General features: G+C 47.4%; 2 protein-coding genes across 3 annotated transcripts in view; one reads left to right on the top strand and one right to left on the bottom strand.

Moving 5' to 3' along the window:
• Positions 1 to 6,606, bottom strand: part of DNTTIP2 (deoxynucleotidyltransferase terminal interacting protein 2) — a 79,551-nt gene extending 72,945 nt beyond the window's left edge. Inside the window, exons 1-2 of the mRNA XM_075348711.1 lie at positions 6,342 to 6,606; positions 612 to 2,632 (exon numbers count right to left, since the gene is read on the bottom strand). Coding sequence (XP_075204826.1) covers positions 612 to 2,632; positions 6,342 to 6,410 — 2,090 coding nt within the window. The 5' untranslated portion in view covers positions 6,411 to 6,606. The remainder of the gene's footprint in view (positions 1 to 611; positions 2,633 to 6,341) is intronic.
• A 98-nt stretch (positions 6,607 to 6,704) lies between these two features.
• TFAM (transcription factor A, mitochondrial) overlaps positions 6,705 to 17,708 on the top strand; it is a 74,884-nt gene continuing 63,880 nt past the window's right edge. For both annotated transcript variants that reach the window (XM_075348713.1, XM_075348712.1), the window contains exons 1-3: positions 6,705 to 6,838; positions 12,017 to 12,174; positions 12,996 to 13,066. In XM_075348713.1, the coding sequence (XP_075204828.1) occupies positions 6,762 to 6,838; positions 12,017 to 12,174; positions 12,996 to 13,066 (306 nt within the window). In that variant the 5' untranslated portion in view covers positions 6,705 to 6,761. The remainder of the gene's footprint in view (positions 6,839 to 12,016; positions 12,175 to 12,995; positions 13,067 to 17,708) is intronic.

Here is a 17,708-nt window from a genome sequence, read left to right as displayed (position 1 = left end):
GTTTAATGCTCTATTAATGAACCATGGTCACAGTATACACTTTATAGAAGCAGGCAGTATAAGGCTATGTTCACATGTCCTGATGTCATCTGTTAGAATCGATCCATTGGGAAACAGATTTCCGTTTGTTTTTTTTTTTAACATGGGAGTTTAAGGACAACGGATCCGTTAACAGATTGCTATTTAGCCATCCACGGAGCTTGCATTTGTAACGGATCCGTTGTTTTTTTTAATGGATCCGTTACAAATGGACGGTAACTAGCAGTCTGCTAACGGATCCGTTGTCCATAGACTCCACATTAAAAATGGATCCGGCTGACATCTGTTATTTAACAACGGACAAAAAAAAATTGTTTGCACAGCCTTTTTGAAAATGGATCCATGATAACGGATGATTACAGGACATGTGAACCCGGCCTAACGCATATTCAGGATTGGTACAGGCATATCTGGAAACTGAGACCTGACCATCAAGACAGTTTCCAAAAAACTCGCCAATAGTAGTTTCCCGAAATTGGAAATGAATGGTGACTAGCAAGAAACATTTGTGAACTTCAGCTTCACGTTAAACATGGATATCAAGAAATAAAGAAAATTATAAAACAACTTACAATCCACTTTTCGGTCTGTTTAGTAACATTTGCTCTTCATCCTCATCTTCTTCCTCCTCTTTATCAATAAAATCTTCATCATCCTCCACCTCCTCCTCCTCTTCTGGCCCAGGGATTTCCTCTGGCTCATGCTCCTCTTGTTCATCCTCCTCTTGCTCGTCTTCCATGTAATACTTCTTACTTGTGTCCATCCCAGGAGCGGTGTCTATTACAAATAACCCGTCTCCCATTACATCTTGTGGTTGCTGTGTTGATGCTTTTTTGGATTTTTGGACATCTATGACTTGTTCAATGTCCTCATCTTCCTCCATACTGTGCTCCTCTTCTGCCTCCTCATCCTCATCATCAATAACCTCAACACTGTGCTGAGACATCTCGCTTTCATCGCTATCAATGGTCAAGCATTCCTTCATACTTTCAGCCGTATTTGAACTTTCCTTCAAGTCTTGAGAGGGTTTATTTGCTTCTACAAATACCCAGTCTCCCATTACATCTTGTGGCTGCTGTGTTGATTTTTTTGATTTTTGTACATCTATGACTTGTTCAATGTCCTCCTCTTCCTCCATACTATGCGCTTCTCCCTCCTCCTCCTCCTCCTCCTCCTCATCATCAACATCATCATCATCACTGTGCTCCGACTTCTCGCTTTCATCGCTGTCAATGATCAAGCATACATTCAGACTTTCAGCCATATTTCCACTTTTCTTCAAGTCTTCAGAGGGTTTATTTGCTTCTAAAGTTGCATCCTTTGACTTCACAACCTGGGTTTCTTCATTGGCCAGCTCATCATCTACTGAATTATCTGAGAGTTGAAGGACTAGAGGTGAAAGAATATTTTCTTCTGGACAAGGTTCATTGGATTGCACTGAGGATACGGGATCGGTTTCCATACACAAGTCTTCTTTTATTTTGGAGCTTTCCCCCACTTCTGGTTGGTCTACATCCAAAACACGATTCAAGGTATCGTAACTTTGAGTATGATCATTACTAGAAACAGTCAGAACCTCATCTCCCGGCAATGGTGGTCGAATTCGTGAACTCCTACGCACGGAGGATAAAACACTTTGTTCTCCCACAGGAGACTGGGCAGCTGGTTTTACAGTCTGTGTCTTGGGACTCTGTTGCTTTAACTTATCTTGAGCCCTATCTCTATTAGCTTCACTGACATCCTCGTCCTCCTCTTCCTGTATGGTTGGCTGATATCGTGAACTCCTGCGAGGAGAGGATAAAACATTTTGGTTTTCTACAGAAGACTGGAGATGTGATTTTACGGCTTTTTTCTTGGGACTCTGTTTCATCAACATTTCCTGATCTCGAGAATCATCTTCGGGATTTTCACTGTTGAACTCCAGCTCATCTATCTGTACATTTGGTTTATTCCGACTGGATGAACGTGTAGCAAGTGGCCGTAGAGAAAATCCAGAACTACAGGATTCAGTATCGGAGATTTGCTCCTTTTGAGACGGGCGTCTTGCTCTAGTGTTCCTTGTAGAACGGGTTTCAATGATTTTCACTTCTGACGCAGAAGAATCTGATTCTGCATCTGAAACATCAGATGAAGGTTCCAAATAGAAAGGTAACTTACGACTTCTTGTAGAGACTGAATGTGAGGCGCTTCTAGTTTGTCTTCTGCGCGTGGTAGAAACAGATGAGCAATCTGATTCGTCTTCAGAAGAATCCAGATTTTCCTTGGATTCAAAAATCGGTTCAGTGATCAATGCAGACCTCTGACTTCTCAGCTTTCTGGTGGACTCTGTTAGCTGTCCAAGGCTTTGTCTACTCCGAGATCTTGTTGTGGAAGTATTGGAGGCATTAGACCCAGCTTCAGAGACCTCAGCATCTGACTGCCCACTTCTGCGCCTACGTCTGGTGGTGATCTGTGTACTGTGTGTAACGGTTTCGCATTTTGAGAGGCTCTTACTGGACATACTCTCATCTGTGCTATATTCACCAGTCCGTCCATCTTTCCTAACGGATCTTCGGGTCCGAATTGGGGAAGTTGGTGAAAGATCTTCTGGTTTCTGTAAATAAAAAGAAGAAACCATTCTTACCAACAAAATAAATACTTTGATAAAGACTACATGCCTCATTCATCATTTGTGGATTTGTATGCCCCTTTCCTTTCATCTTGTAGTATTAGTTGGGACTTTAAGAGCCAAAGTCTTCAAAATGGTTTATGCGATTCATGAATTTGGCTCAAAGTAAACAAAAATGGTCTTTTTTTCTGTTAAACGATTTTTGGGATTTTTTTTATGGTGTCACAAGTTGCATGTTTCGCCAAAATACTGGCTTACTCAGAAGTACACCAGAGGGAAACTATGTCAGCCTAATATAGATCACTCTGTGCACACTGTTCATTTTGGACTGCCTGTGTAAACAGACATTTACAGTAAATGACCATGATAAAAGCTCACCCATCGGTGGTCATATCCTTCCGCCGGTCGGTCCATGTGACCAACCCTCAAGTGATTTTCAGATTTCTCTATTACGGGATTATCTTCCATACGATTTTCAGAAGCATTAGATTTAGTGAAGTGAATTAAAACATAGAATCCTTATAATATATTTTCCAATCTAAGTATTTTTGTAAGTTTTTTTTTTCTGGTAGCTTATGTGTGACAGGTAAGTGAGCAATAGAGTATATAAAGGGTATACATTTTTTATATACACATACCCAGGCCCTACTTTTAGTCCAGTGATTTAACAAATTGTAACAGGTGCCTTTGCCTTTTTCCCTGTACTTGCAATTTTATATTACTAATCTGCAATTGTGGTTTAATTAGATTACTTAATAAACATGTGTTTTATATAATTGGGCTTCCTTTTCTCATCCGAGAGCAGCATAACGTATGAAAAGAGACTAATTCCAATGATGTATCACTTAGTTTACTGGGTGCAGCAGTTGTGATACTATCAGAGTTTTTAGATGTAACATACAACAGAGCTCAAAAAGCTAACCCCGCCCACATAATAGCTCTTTGTGTACATTGTCTATTGGGAGTGTGCTGGAGAGAAAACATGAGGCTTAATAGAGTCTTATCCAGGTAGGGTGAGTAAATAGGATGTAGGAATTGCTCACATTATAGGGCTGTATAAGACAACCATTATATTGGCCTTTCCACCAGCTGCTGCCGGCCCACCAACTGTTAGTAGCAGGATATCTGCGCTGCTGGCGACTTCAGTAACCAGTCCATGAGACAAGATGATTCAAGGTGACTTATTCTCTACGCATTTCAAACTCTACTGACTTTGTCAGATCTTACAGGTTCCTGATCGGGATCTGAAAATGTTCTTATCACTTGGACTGGTTACTGGAATCCAGCACTGAAACCCCGATATTCCACTCCCCATCCTACAATGTATATTGACAGCAAGCTGTTTATCAATGCTGGGAGCATCATCAGACGAGATCTCATGCAGACACCTAGTCTGGACAGTGAATTTCCTGCTGGTAAAACACTCATTGTTTGGAAACAACAGCACACAGCCTAGGGCCTCCTTTACACATCCGTGTCTCTGGTACGTGTGACATCCGTTTTCACAAGTAACAGAGAGACGGACACAAGTAGACCCATTAAAATCAATGGGTTTGCGCACATGTCCGTGTTGTCACACAGACTGTGTGTCCGTGTGGAGGACACGCGTATCCATGTACTCCACATGGCGACATGTCAGTTTTTGGGTGTCACATGGACCACACACTGATGTAAGCCGTGTGACATGTACCAGAGAAAACACAGATGACATAAAATTAAAGAATTTTTATACTTACCTGTCTTCAGCACTGCTGTCGCTTCCAGGCCCGCTCATTATGCTCATTCATAGTCACTGCACTGTCCGCGGACCCGGAAGTAACTGCAGCGCTGTAAAAAGGTAAGTATACCAGCTCATGTCCAACGAATAGCAAACGGATAGCACAGGGACAGCACACAATAAGCACACACAGACGCACCTTCACCACAGCCCGTACAAAATAATTGTGTTTTGCACAGACATGTGAAGAAGGCCCAATAAGTGACATCCCTGAAATCAGTGTCTCAGCACCTACCACATGCTGTCCTCAGATTACATAGCAAAAACCTGCTGACAAGAGTCCCTTTAAACACTGGAACCAAACAACACACATTTCTTTTAGGGTGCCGCAATATGAGTCCTATTAAATTACACTTCGTCTCCATTCATATGTCATTTCAATATTCCGCAGCAGTTTATTGGAGCCAGTGTGCTTTGATATGTTTTTAAATGCATAATGAAATTATTTTTCCGTAGAGTAAAAATCATGTTGATTTCTACACATACAGGCTGGTGCTATTTCTGTGTCTTGTTTTTGTTCTATTCTGATGGCAAATCCAAGGCAAACTGCCTCGGCCATCTGCCCTTTTTCTTCTTTTGCACTAGTGCAAGGAAATTATTGAGACGAGAAACAATGTTCCAAATATTTATGTTTTAATTAAGGACAGAACAAAAACAAGTGAAAGAAAAACACACATCAAAGTGTAAATATAAACTGTAAACTCATCCACACAAATTCTTATCCATAGCGGGACACTATTCCTGCAATTGGTGTCAATTTGTCAGACTGATGGATAAATGCTCAGCCACACAGCAGTCACTTCCTTTCCCCCACACCTCTAGGATATGTGCCCACATGTGTGCGCTCTCCACCGCAGCGTAAAGTCTCTGCATGTCCGCTTCAGAGCGCAGCTGAAAAGCTCCATTCTGAAACTTTGGTGACTGCAGAATTTGTGCGCTCTGGATGCTGCCTCTCCCTATAGACAGAATGGAGACAGCATGCAGAGCGCACCAAAGAAGTCACATGTTGCTTTTTAGAACGCAGCGATTTGGCAGCATGAAAATCACTGTGTTCTAAAACGCCACGGGGCATGGATTATGCACAATCTTCATAGATTATGCAGGGGACGCAGGACCCATGCAGTTACACTGCATGCAATACGCACACGTGGGCACATAGCCTCAGGCAGCCAGATCAAGGTGCCTAACACAAACGAAGCCACCCACGTCAATGTATGCAGCCACAATTTTTGCTCACTTCAGGCCTTTTTCTGTTGGGTTTTAAATTACAATAATAATAATAATAAAAATAAAAAAAGTTAAGTTTGCAATTTTACAATAATTTTATATGGCGCTGAGCTGAAAGGCAGCTATAAGTACATGCTGGTGGGGATCACCAGTGTGATCCCCACCAGCATGTGAGACCCACTCAGTCTGCGGGATGGCCAGGAAGATTCAAGCGTTGCACTCCACTCACAGCTGTAACCTGGAGCTCATGGGTCCCAATGTAAAAGCTCCAATGGAGCCCGAACTATTACCCGGGGAAACTGCCGCCCGCGTCGCCCCACGGTCTTTTTACTCATTTTTCACATTAGATTTGTATTTTTCTCTAATATTCTTTTAGCAGTAAATGCCAATGTAGCCTTATATCACTGAGTGCCATTGGATATGCTTTTGTAGTTCTGTTGCTTTTTCAGTTGGCGCTGGTCACATTTGTGGAAGCTGCTGGTCAGTTTTCTGCTGAGGGATCACTACTAGCTGCAGACAGGCCCATGAAGCTCACGTCCTCCCTACACCCCACATGCAGCGGTGCCTTCTGTGCAATGACGGACGGTATGGCCGCACTGAGAGACACGTAGAGCTCAGCATGGCCGGCCCCAGCGGCACATAAACCTCCGCAGTATCCTGCCACACTCCCCGCCTCAGCCGTGACCGTACCTGCTCCTCCGGGCCCCCTTCTTCATCCTCCGGCTGCTGCACACGCGTGCCTCTTCTGGTCGCCACCATCTTTCCTACCTAGGAAGACACCCACGTATGCGCACGGCTCCTTTCCGGACCCCCTATTATAACTTGTGCATCCCTGAGCGCACCCCGACCGGAAACACTTCCTTTCCAAGAACGTTCCGTGTGAATTCACAAATTCAACCTAAGTATAATAAAGCAATTTAATAAGACAAATGTTATCCAGCCCGAATGTTCTGCCCGTACATTGCCGGCCCTGCCTATTACTGTACATATTCTGCTCTTATATTCTATGTATTGCCCTTATACGGCAAGCGGAAGTGACGTCCGTGCCGCACACGTCCCGGCATGCAGTGCGGCTGAGCGGGACTCCAGGATCGTGTTTGTCCGTCAGTCATGGTGTCCGTCCTGTCCAGAGGTGTCGGTCTCCTGGTTAAGTCCTTGGCCGGGCTCAGCTGCACCCAGACTACCAGGTGTCCGCAGGCGGGGCGGGTGGTATTGGGCCTCCATGGCGCCGGGCCTGCTGTGTGTGCAGACTGTTATCGGCTCCTGTATATATGGTGTCTGCCACTGGGGTCATCCAGGAGCAGCAAACCTGGCCGCTCTTCAGACACAGCGCCCCCTGAGGGTGGTCGTGTCTGGCACTGTCACTGTGCTCTATTGAAGTGAATGGAGCTTAGTCGCTAATTGTGATAATTTCTGCTGTGTGTAACCTAATCCTGAGCGACCCCTTTAATTATCTTACTACAGGGACTTTGTGACATTAGAAATAAACATCACATCCTGATTGGCTGCTGCGCACAGCTATGTCCCCACACTAATAATAATTGGTATTGTCTCCGTCAGTGTGATGAATGGACCCCGGTGTCCCGGGGGCTGGCCGTGTCTGTCCGCCTCGCCGGTGAATCCAGCCGTGGGGGGAACTGCTCTGCAGCGCGGAGACATACGGTGCCCAGGACCTCCCTCCAGGGATCACCCCAATTATACGGTTATTTCCAGGACTGTGGACTGGTGGTGGATTCATCACTGGGATCCCAATGCCCCATTAGATGTGTATGCAAAGCCCCCTCCATTCATTGTATATGGAACTGCAGAGAAAAGCCGGGCACTGTGCTCCACCATCGCCAGCGGTTCCGCTGCTCCATTCATTGTCTATAGAACTGCAGGCAGATTAAAGCCAGGCGCTGTGCTCTGCTATTGCCAGCAGGACTGTCGCTCCATTCATTGTCTACTGAACTGCAGAGGACTGCCAGGTACTATGCTCCAGTATCACCAGCAGTTCTGCTGCTCCATTCATTGTCTATGGAACTGCAGAGGAAAGCCGGGCACTGTGCTCCACCATCGCCAGCAGTACCACTGCTCCATTCTGACTTAGGAATTTCAGAACCCCGATTCATCACTGGTCCGTTTTAGATAAAAAAAAATTTGGAGAGACCCCACATCACTAAGTAGGTGCTCAGGAGAAAATTATAAAAAAAAAAAAAAAAGAACTCCGGCACTCATAGAACCCCAATAAGAAAAACAAGGAATGGATATTCTTATAGCTTCTTTATTCAGTGAGATAGGTGTACATCAGTCCGTAAACAGTTTTTGACGTTTCGGCCCCAGGCCTTTATCAAAATCGGACCATCAGATGGATTAACACAGAGAATATGTGGGTTAATTCACAGGGAATTATTATCGCTGAACGACCTGTAAAGAGGTTAGGTGGTGTATATGATAGGTAGGATCCTAATAATATCAAGGAATGGGTTAATAGTGTCCCGGGTATATCGGGGATCCAGTATTGCCTGGATAATGACCTAAACCTAATAGGTGCCACCTTGTAGGTATAGAGTAGGGGGGAGTTTAAACGTAGGAATCAGGATAAGGTCAAGTTCTATTGGAGCTGGAGCATGTAATGGCTGGAGGGGAGTTATCGCCTTGTATTGTGAAGAGGTCTCATGTTATAGTGTAACTGTCCTGGCATCTCCTGCCGTGTGCCCTGATTCCTACGTTTAAACTCCCCCTTCTCTATACCTACAAGGTGGCACCTATTAGGTTTAGGTCATTATCCAGGCAACACTGGATCCCTGATATACCCGGGGCACTATTAATCCATTCCTTGATATTAATATTAGGACCCTGTCGTCCATATTCTGGACTCGCATTCATGTCATTAAGCCTCTACAGGCTGTTGGTTACTATAGCGACACCCATTACCTGTGTACCTACTAAAACACCTACCTATCATATTACACCACCTAACCTCTTTACAGGTCGTTCAGCAATGATAATTCCCTGTGAATTATCCCACATATTCTCTGTGTTAATCCATCCGATGGTCCGATTTTGATAATGGCCTGGGGCCAAAATGTCAAAAACTGTTTACGGACTGTTTTACACCTATCTCACTGAATAAAGAATCTAGAAGAATATCCATTCCTTGTTTTTCTTATTGGGGTTCTATGAGTGCCGGAGTTCTTTTTTTTTTTTTTTTCTTTTTAGATAATGCTCCACATTTTTTGGGATCAGTGTGGGTCCCATCGCTTGGACAACCACCTATACTGTGGTTATGCGATTACATGTAATCTGGGGAATACATCTAAAAGTAATTTGCTTAATCAGATGAGTCGCCTAATGGGTTAGAGGGTTTTCCAGGCGTCGTCTGAATCCAGACATCATGTTTCATGGTCATTATACAGGCTGTGCAAAGTGGATGTCTGATTTCAGCTTTATGGAAAAAAAGAAAGCCTTAGAAGACAAATCTGCATATTAGATACTTTTTCCTGCCAACTGCCCCCCCCAGGGGGAAAAAAAGATGGGGAGGGTTAGGATATAATCCAGAAATCTTTCCTCAAGTTTGCCAATGAGAATCAAGAGACAGCCAAGTACAGTCTGACAAGTTTTGCCAAAATTGGTGCGTTCACCCGTCAAGAGGTTGCCGAGTGGAAACAAATAATCAGGACGTATGTGCCCAAGAGCTGCCACAGTCTGAACGGACCAGAGAGCCATTGCAAAAAAGTATACTATGGAGTATAGGTTATTGTGGTGCATCTCTGATAGGACAGTGCCGTCTTATCATACTTCTCCACTTTCTCATACAGTTAAATGCTTTGTAGACTCAACAGATTGCTGGAGGCCAAAAGAACAAGCTTTGACCTCAGTCTGGTGAATCCTAGCCGAAGGGAACCTACACTTACAACTAAGGCTGCTTTCACACTACGTCTTTTTAACATGCGTCCTGAACGTTTTTTTAACGCAGAAACGGATCCAGTGCAAATGTGTTTTCATTTCAATGCATTTGCAATGGACTCGCGTTAACATGCGTTCACCTGCGTTTGCGTGCGTTATAGTGAGGATCCAGCGACTTGCAGTTTTTTAACATCTTTCAAAAACGCTACTTGTAGCGTTTTTGAGCTGCGTCCAACTTCTGCAAATTGCTGGATCCTGACTAAACAGCACGCAAACGCATGTGAACGCTGGCATGCTGATAGGCAGGATCCTGCTTGCTCTACTGAGCATGCACAGAACCAGTCTCCGTGATCAGTCTATCTCTCTCCTACCTCTCTGTCTCTCTCCTCCCTCTCTCCCCTGTCTCTCCCCCACCTGAGAGCTGCAGACACTCGTAACCAAGGTAAATATCGGGTAACCACTTATCTTAGTTACCCGATGTTTACGTTGGTAACGTGTGCAGGGAGCCCGGCTCCTAGCAGCTGCAGACGCTTGTAACCAAAGTAAATATCGGGTATCCAAGCAAGTATACCCGATGTTTACCTTGGTTACGAGCCTCGCAGCTGTCAGATGCCGGCTCCCAGTCTGGCACGTTTAGTTCCCCTCACTCCCGATCACATGACTCCAATGCCCGCCCCTAAACATCCAGTGACAGGATCCTGCAAAGTAAGCAGCATTTTTTGCTGTAAAAGCAGGATCCGCTTTTGCAGCAAAAAAACGTTCAGGACGCATGTTAAAAAGACGTAGTGTGAAAGCAGCCTAAGTGCACTAATGTAGTTTGCATTTAGCCTAACTCATGGCTTTGGCCTAAAGAGATTTTGTTCTGAAGACAGCCCGGTCCATATTCGAGCATATGGACATTATAGACGGTGGATCCCCCATTCAGAATACCCCTCTTTGAGCCATAGTGGAAATCCCATCTGTAGCAGTAACCCCTGTTCTGGTAGACTTAAAGGGGTATTCCCATCTCCAAAATCCTATCCCAATATGTAGTAGGTGTAATAATAATATTACCTAATACCTCCACTTAGAAATGTAGTATAGTTCTCCTGATTAGTCATGTGTCTTACCTCATGTGCAGGGCATTGCAGCTTAGGTATCCATGGTTACAGCCACTCATATAGTGACAGTTGCTCGTGGTCGTGCAATGCCCTGCACATAAGGTAAGAGACATGGCTAATCAGGAGAACTATACTACATTTCTAAATGGAGGTATTTGCTAATATTCTTATACCTTCTCCTTATTGGGATAGGATCTTGGAGATGGGAATACCCCATTATGCTATCATTGTATTACATGGCAGCATTTCACCAGAATGATGGCCATTTAACAAACTTTCTCTGCCTACACAATGCTTGGCTGGTTGTGGCTTTTCCCACACAAATTACCTGTTTGTTCGGATTATGACCCGGAGCCAGCAGCCTAAAGGAGTTTGACCCCTCCGAAAAATGTAACTTTTCACATTTACAGGTTGTTTTTTTTTTTTTTATTTCCAGGGTAGAAACTGTTTTTATCATAAAGGATGACTGAGCCCAGGGCTACACTTAGGGGTACTTTGCACACTACGACATCGCAAGCCGATGCTGCGATGCCGAGCGCGATAGTCCCCAGCCCCGGCACAGCTGCGATATCTTGTGATTGCTGCAGTAGCGAACATTATCGCTACAGCAGCTTCACGTGGACTCACCTGCCCTGCGACGTCGCTCTGGCCGGCCATCCGCCTCCTTATTAAGGGTGAGGGTCGTGCGGCGTCACAGCGACGTCACACGGCAGGCAGCCAATAGAAGCGGAGATGAGTGGGATGTAAACATCCTGTCCACCTCCTTCCTTCTGTATAGCTGATGTGAGCCACAGGACGCAGGTAAGGTGAGGTTCCTCGCTCCTGCGGCTTCCCACACAGCGATGTGCGCTGCCGCAGGAACGAGGAACAACATTGTAACATCGGTCATTTCCAAATTATGGAAATGACTGACGCTACACCGATGATACGATTATGACGCTTTTGCGCTCGTTAATTGTATTAAAAAGGCTTTACACACTACGATATCGACAGCGACGCCGGATGTGAGTCACATTTTCGATTTGACCCCACCGACATCGCACCTGTGATGTCGTAGTGTGCAAAGTGCCCCTTAGAGCCAGCATTTTATGGCCCCTGGATTTTCTTGGTGTATTTTCTTAGCCTGACGACTTCATAATCACGGTTATCAAACACGTTTTTTGTTATTCGGATTAATACGTTCACACGTTTTATCATTGTGATTTCCTGCACTCACTTGAGAAAAGCAAATTTAGTAATTCCTCTAATCTCCAAGCCCCACGTCTTTCCTTTTAGTAGTACAATTTTCGTGTAAGTAGATATTCAGAATCTATGTGAAGTTGCAGTTAACTACTGACGTAAAGTGACATTAACGGTTACCGTTTCTCTCCTTTCCAGATGCAGCAGCCTCCCGGGGGCGCTGCCCGCCTTACAGGGCTCTACAGCAAGGTGGTTCTCTAAGCAGCACTCTCTGGATGACTTGCCAAAGCGTCCTCTGACCTCCTATTTCCGCTTTGTGATTCAGCAGCGTCCAAAATTGGTGAAAGACTATCCTCGTGAGTGATCTATCTTCTGGGGAGCTGGGTCCACACCTCCCCATTCACTTGGCTGCGTTCACACTGGCAGCTGGAATCTATAGTACTGCTGTATCGCTGCTTTTTTTTCTCACTGTTTCCGTGAAAAATAACAGAAGTTTACAGAGAATCAGCGGTTTTAATTGCATGATCGTGCGACCCCCGCGTGTGAACGCGGCCTTACAGCATAGTCTGACATGTTTTAAATATCTTTAAGGCTATTTTTCAACTTGGAGACCTTTTTGGTGGGACAGGATTAGTGATAATAATAATATTTATTCATTTATATAGCGCTATTAATTCCACAGCGCTTTACATACATTGGCAACACTGTCCCCATTGGGGCTCACAATCTAAATTCTCTATCAGTATGTTTTTAGAGTGGGAGGAAACCGGAGAACCCGGAGGAAACCCACACAAACACGGGGAGAACATACAAACTCCTTGCAGATGGTGTCCTTAACACTAGAACTACTGGACTCGTGACACCTATATAGAAATACATGATGCAAAGTAGTCAAAATGACTACCTCAGTTGTTCTAGTGTTAATGGGATTTGAACCCGGAACCCCAGCGCTGCAAGACTGCACTGCTAACCACTGAGCCTAGTGATGGCAAGTTAATTGAATAGAAAAGAAGTCACAAGTGCATGTAAATGGAACAGCGTGTGTGTGTGTGTGGTACAGCAATAATCTGCGCACCCCCCCCCCATCTGGATACATGAATATATTTCCAAACGTGTTATACTTTAATTTCATTATGTTGCCGTATTTGTCTATTTATTGATGTTTTCTTTTCCACAGAGGCAAAGCTGCCGGAAATTTCTAAAATGCTTGCACTGGAATGGAAAGGACTCTCAGAATCTGCAAGAAAAGTAATGCAGATAAGCCGCAGCACTCGGGCTGATTTGTATTGATGTTCAGCAGTAAAAATAAATACAATTTCTTTATATAGCGCCGACATATTCTGCAGCACTGTACAATAGAATATCGGTGATTGCGGGTTCTTGTGGATTACACAATATGGTTTACTCATGGCTTTAATACCAGATAATGTCTATATTTTTATCTCAAAAGTCACAGGCTGGGAAGGGCAGATTTGTCTTTTCTCAGTGCCGACAATTTGGCTTTTGAGTTTTTTCCCGTATTCTATCCCAGCTTGGAGGCATTGTCTAAGTGGAGTCTGTGGCAGTCACTTACATTTATAGAGGGTGATTCAATGGTATTCTGGGTCTCCCCTTAATCTGAATGAGGTTATTACACTAAGGCTATGTGCGCACGTTGCGTTCTGTCCCTGCAGAAATTTCTCCAGCGATTTGAACAGCACACGTGCGCTTCAAATCGCTGCAGAAACAAAAGCCGATTTCATGCGCTCTGCATGTAGCCCCTCCCAGCCCCTCCAATAGACAGAGCAGGGACTGCATGCAGAGCACACGAAAGAAGAGACATGTCACTACGTAGAACGCACGCTTCAGGCAGAAGCCGAAGCGCTGCGCTCTAATACGCCACGTGCGCACGTCTCCTGCATAATCTCCATAGATTATGCTGGGGACGCAGGACGCATGCAGTACCCTGTGGTGCAGATCGCAGCGTAACTGCATGCAATTACGCAACATGCGCACATAGCCTAAAGAAAATTTACTAAGCAAAATTCTAATTAATTTTTGAACCAAGATATTGCAGTGCCATCCATGAGGTGCTGCAAAGGAAAGAAAAATCTATTTTCTTTATCGCTTCATTGGGGGACACAGAGACCATGGGTTGTATGCTGCTGCCACTAGGAGGCGACACTAAGCAAAAAACAAGGAAACTCCTCCTATGCAGTATACACCCACCAACTGGCAATTGTACCTCAGTTTAAGCTTAGTGTCCATAGGAGGTGGACACACTTGGGGCTGCTCCAGCCCTTCAGGTTTGTATTTTTAATCTTTTCCCCTTTTTCTTTTCAGACACAGCTCGTCGGGCGACAGGGTGTAATTGCTCACCCTGCTCTCCCCCCTAGAGGCCGGTCGCACAGAAGTGGGGTCTGTCCGCCACTTCCGTTGACTTCCGTGCCTGTCTGGCAGGACCCTACCCCCCTAATACTCTCAAGACTGTTTGGGGGGCATCCGCACAGAGGGACAGGCCCCCCTCCCCCTGCACGCCCGCTCTCCACAGCCGGCCTGATCAGGGAGGGGAGACGAAAAAATCATTGGAAGAACCCCGTCTCCCTATGTCCTTCCCAGGGATCAAGCCAAGGAGGACAGGATCAAGCAAAGAGGACTATCAGCCACCGGGACAGGTACCCATCCCTTGTCCCGGGTCATGGGGGGCTCCGTTCCAAAAAAAAAAAAAAAAAAAAAAAATCGCTTTAAATCATTATCTATCAGGCTTCGTTCTTACCCGGGTCAGCTCCCCTCCAGGCAGTACGCTCGGCTCCCCCACTCAGCTCCGACCCCGTCCTCGGCTCCCCCTGCGGCCTCACCTAAAAATCTAGTCCCCGGCTTCTCTCCGGCCTAGCTCCCGTCCGGCCACGCCCCCTCCCGGCCAGCCTATCGCGTGTGCCCTCACTTCTAGCAGGCCCGCCCGCTCCAGCAGCCAGTCAGGGGAGGCCTCTGCGCGCCCTTTCCCAGCCAACCACGGGCCTCCTCTCTCTCTCTCTCTCCCGGCCGATACCTGCAGTCTGCGCGCCGTTTTTTCGCGCTCTTTTTTCGGCTCCTCCTCCGGCCTGGGCTCTCAGCAGCAGTCACTGCCCTGCGATCTCCTGTGCGGCAGACACGCTACACGTGCAGCCACCGGCCTCACGTCCCTGCAGCTCCTCGGAGCCCCCACCTCTGCTCCCTCAGCCTGCATAGCTGGATAGGAAGCGCCTGCTTACAGAGACAGCTCAAACACAGAACGACAGAATCTGGGTAAGCTCTGCCACTGGGAGGCAGCTCCTTCCCCAGTACCTCACCCACCTGGCATCCTCCTGTCTCTCTTCCCTTGCCTCATTTCCTCTCTTCTGTCCCATGTCCAGCACAAGAGTGACCCGCTCTCAACCACAGGCTATAGTGCTTCACTTCGCCTGCTCCTCTTGCCTAAAGAAGTTTCCCTCAGGGCAGTCCTCCCCCATCTGTGTAGCCTGTAGCACCCCTAACATGACTACTACGGAGCCCCCCCCGCCCGTAACGAGGACTCGGCCCCCATGCCTGGGTGGGCCTCAGCTCTCTCCCAGTCCGTGGACAAGCTAACTGACATGTCTCAGTCCTTAGCATCGGCCATAGACCGGCTGTCCGCCTCCTCCTCTGGAGTCCCTCCGGCGACCCAGAGCGAGTCTGAGCCCGCAGCGCCTCCAGCCCGGCAAGGCAGAACACAAAGGAGGTCTAGGAAGCGGTCCCTCTCTGGGTCTTCCTCCAGCTCCCCTAGCCCTGCTAGGGCCGCCAGAGCATCACGCTCGCTGTCTCCTGTCTCTTCTGCGGCAGCTCCAGATTCGGACCAGGACTCTGCTTCTGACTCCGATCTGGACTCTGAACATATATCCAAGCTGACCGGTATGATGGACAGTCTGGTCATTGCTGTCAATCAGACCCTAGAGGTACAGGACATTGACCCAGCGCCTACCTGTCAATCAGTCCCTTTCAAAAGAGCCAAGAAGCTGCCAAAAAGCTTTGGCAACCACAGGGAATTTGAGGATATTTTTTCCAGACAGTGGGAACATCCCGACAAGCGCTTCCAGAAACGCAAGCGGGCTCAGGTCCTTTATCCCTTCCCACCGGAACTTCTCCAGAAGTGGTCAGTGGCTCCTTCAGTGGATCCTCCGATCTCCCGACTCTCGTCCAGCACCACCCTGCCGCTGTCCGATGGAGCCTCCCTGAAGGATCCCTCGGACAGGACCATAGAATCCTTAGCCAGGTCAGCCTTTGAGGCCTCCGGCTCGGCCATCACTCCAGCCTTTGCGACCACCTGGGTTTCCAAGGCTGTCTCCGCCTGGGGAAAGATCATTCGCCGTGGTATCCTGGCTGATGCTCCCAGACCAGAGCTGGCAGATCTGGCAGATCAGATCACTCACGCCGGAAAATATCTAGTCGCTGCGTCCCTTGACTCTGCTGCTTCCGCTGCCCTGGCAGCCGGCAACATTACTGCAATCCGCAGAGCCCTGTGGCTTAAGGCGTGGAACGCAGACTCCGCATCCAAGAAGTCTCTCACCAGTCTCCCCTTTGTCGGTACCAGGCTATTCGGAGAAAAGCTGGACAAGATCATCTCTGAGGCTACGGGAGGCAAGAGTACCTTCCTCCCCCAACAGAGGACCCCTCGTGCTCCTCCAAAGCGGCGGCTTTTTCCCTTTCGCACCTTTCGTCAATTCTCCACCAACGCCAACTCACGTCGGGAGCGGTCCCCGGCGCGTCAGGAGAGACGGAAGCCCTCCTTTAAGGCAGCACCCCACTGGCGTTCCTGGCGTTCCCGGCGTTCCCGTGGCCAGCAGTCCAAGTCCTCCAGGTCCAGATCCCACAGATTTTCCTCCGCATGACTGGGCTCCCGTCACCGGGTCCCCATCCAGGGTCGGCGGTCGTCTCCGCAGATTCAGAAGCACGTGGCTTTCCGTGATAGACGACGCCTGGGTTCGAGACGTCGTCTCTCACGGCTACAAGATAGAGTTTTCTTCGCTCCCACGCTCACGCTTCGTCCAGTCCAAGCCCCCCAAGGATCTCTCCCTCACAAAGGGCTTCTTCGCAGCCATTCAAGCCATGCGAGACTCTGGGGTCATCATCTCCGTACCCCCTCAAGACAGATTCCGGGGTTTTTATTCAAACCTCTTTGTGGTACCGAAGAAGAATGGCGCAGTCCGCCCCATCCTGGATCTCAAGCGTCTCAACAGGCGGGTCCGCCTCCGGCGATTCCGCATGGAGTCTCTGCGCTCAGTGATAGCGTCCATGGAACCAGGGGAGTTCCTCTGCTCGGTGGACATCCAGGACGCCTATCTCCACATCCCGATCTTTCCAGCTCATCAGAGATTCCTACGCTTCATGGTTCAGGGGCAACACTTCCAGTTCACTGCCCTCCCATTCGGGCTCTCGACAGCCCCCAGAGTCTTCACCAAGGTGATGGCTACTGTCATGGCTATTCTTCGAACCCGGGGAATTCTAGCCATCCCGTATCTGGACGACATTTTGATCAAGGCTCCCTCGGCGGCGGAGTGCCGCGACAGTCTCAACATCACTCTGGATACTCTATCCCGTCTCGGCTGGTTGATCAACAGACCAAAGTCATCTCTGATCCCGTCTCAACGCATCTCATTCCTCGGCATGATCTTCAATACCTCGCAAGCGAAGGTTCTTCTGCCCAAGGACAAACTCACAGCTATTCTCAGGGGGATTTGGAAGCTCCAACGCGCACCTCGCTGCTCCCTTCGATACTGCATGAGCATTCTCGGGAAGATGGTGGCGTCAATGGAAGCGGTGCCCTACAGTCAATTCCACACTCGCCCCCTTCAAGGTCTTCTCCTCGCAGCATGGGACAAGTCCCCTCACTCCCTGGATCGACCAATTGCGATCCCTC

This window comes from Anomaloglossus baeobatrachus, chromosome 5, assembly GCF_048569485.1.
Source record: "Anomaloglossus baeobatrachus isolate aAnoBae1 chromosome 5, aAnoBae1.hap1, whole genome shotgun sequence".
NCBI classification, from domain to species: Eukaryota; Metazoa; Chordata; class Amphibia; order Anura; family Aromobatidae; genus Anomaloglossus; species Anomaloglossus baeobatrachus.
The sequence above is the reverse complement of the archived record's forward strand: the minus strand, read 5'-3'. Positions and strand labels throughout refer to the sequence as shown.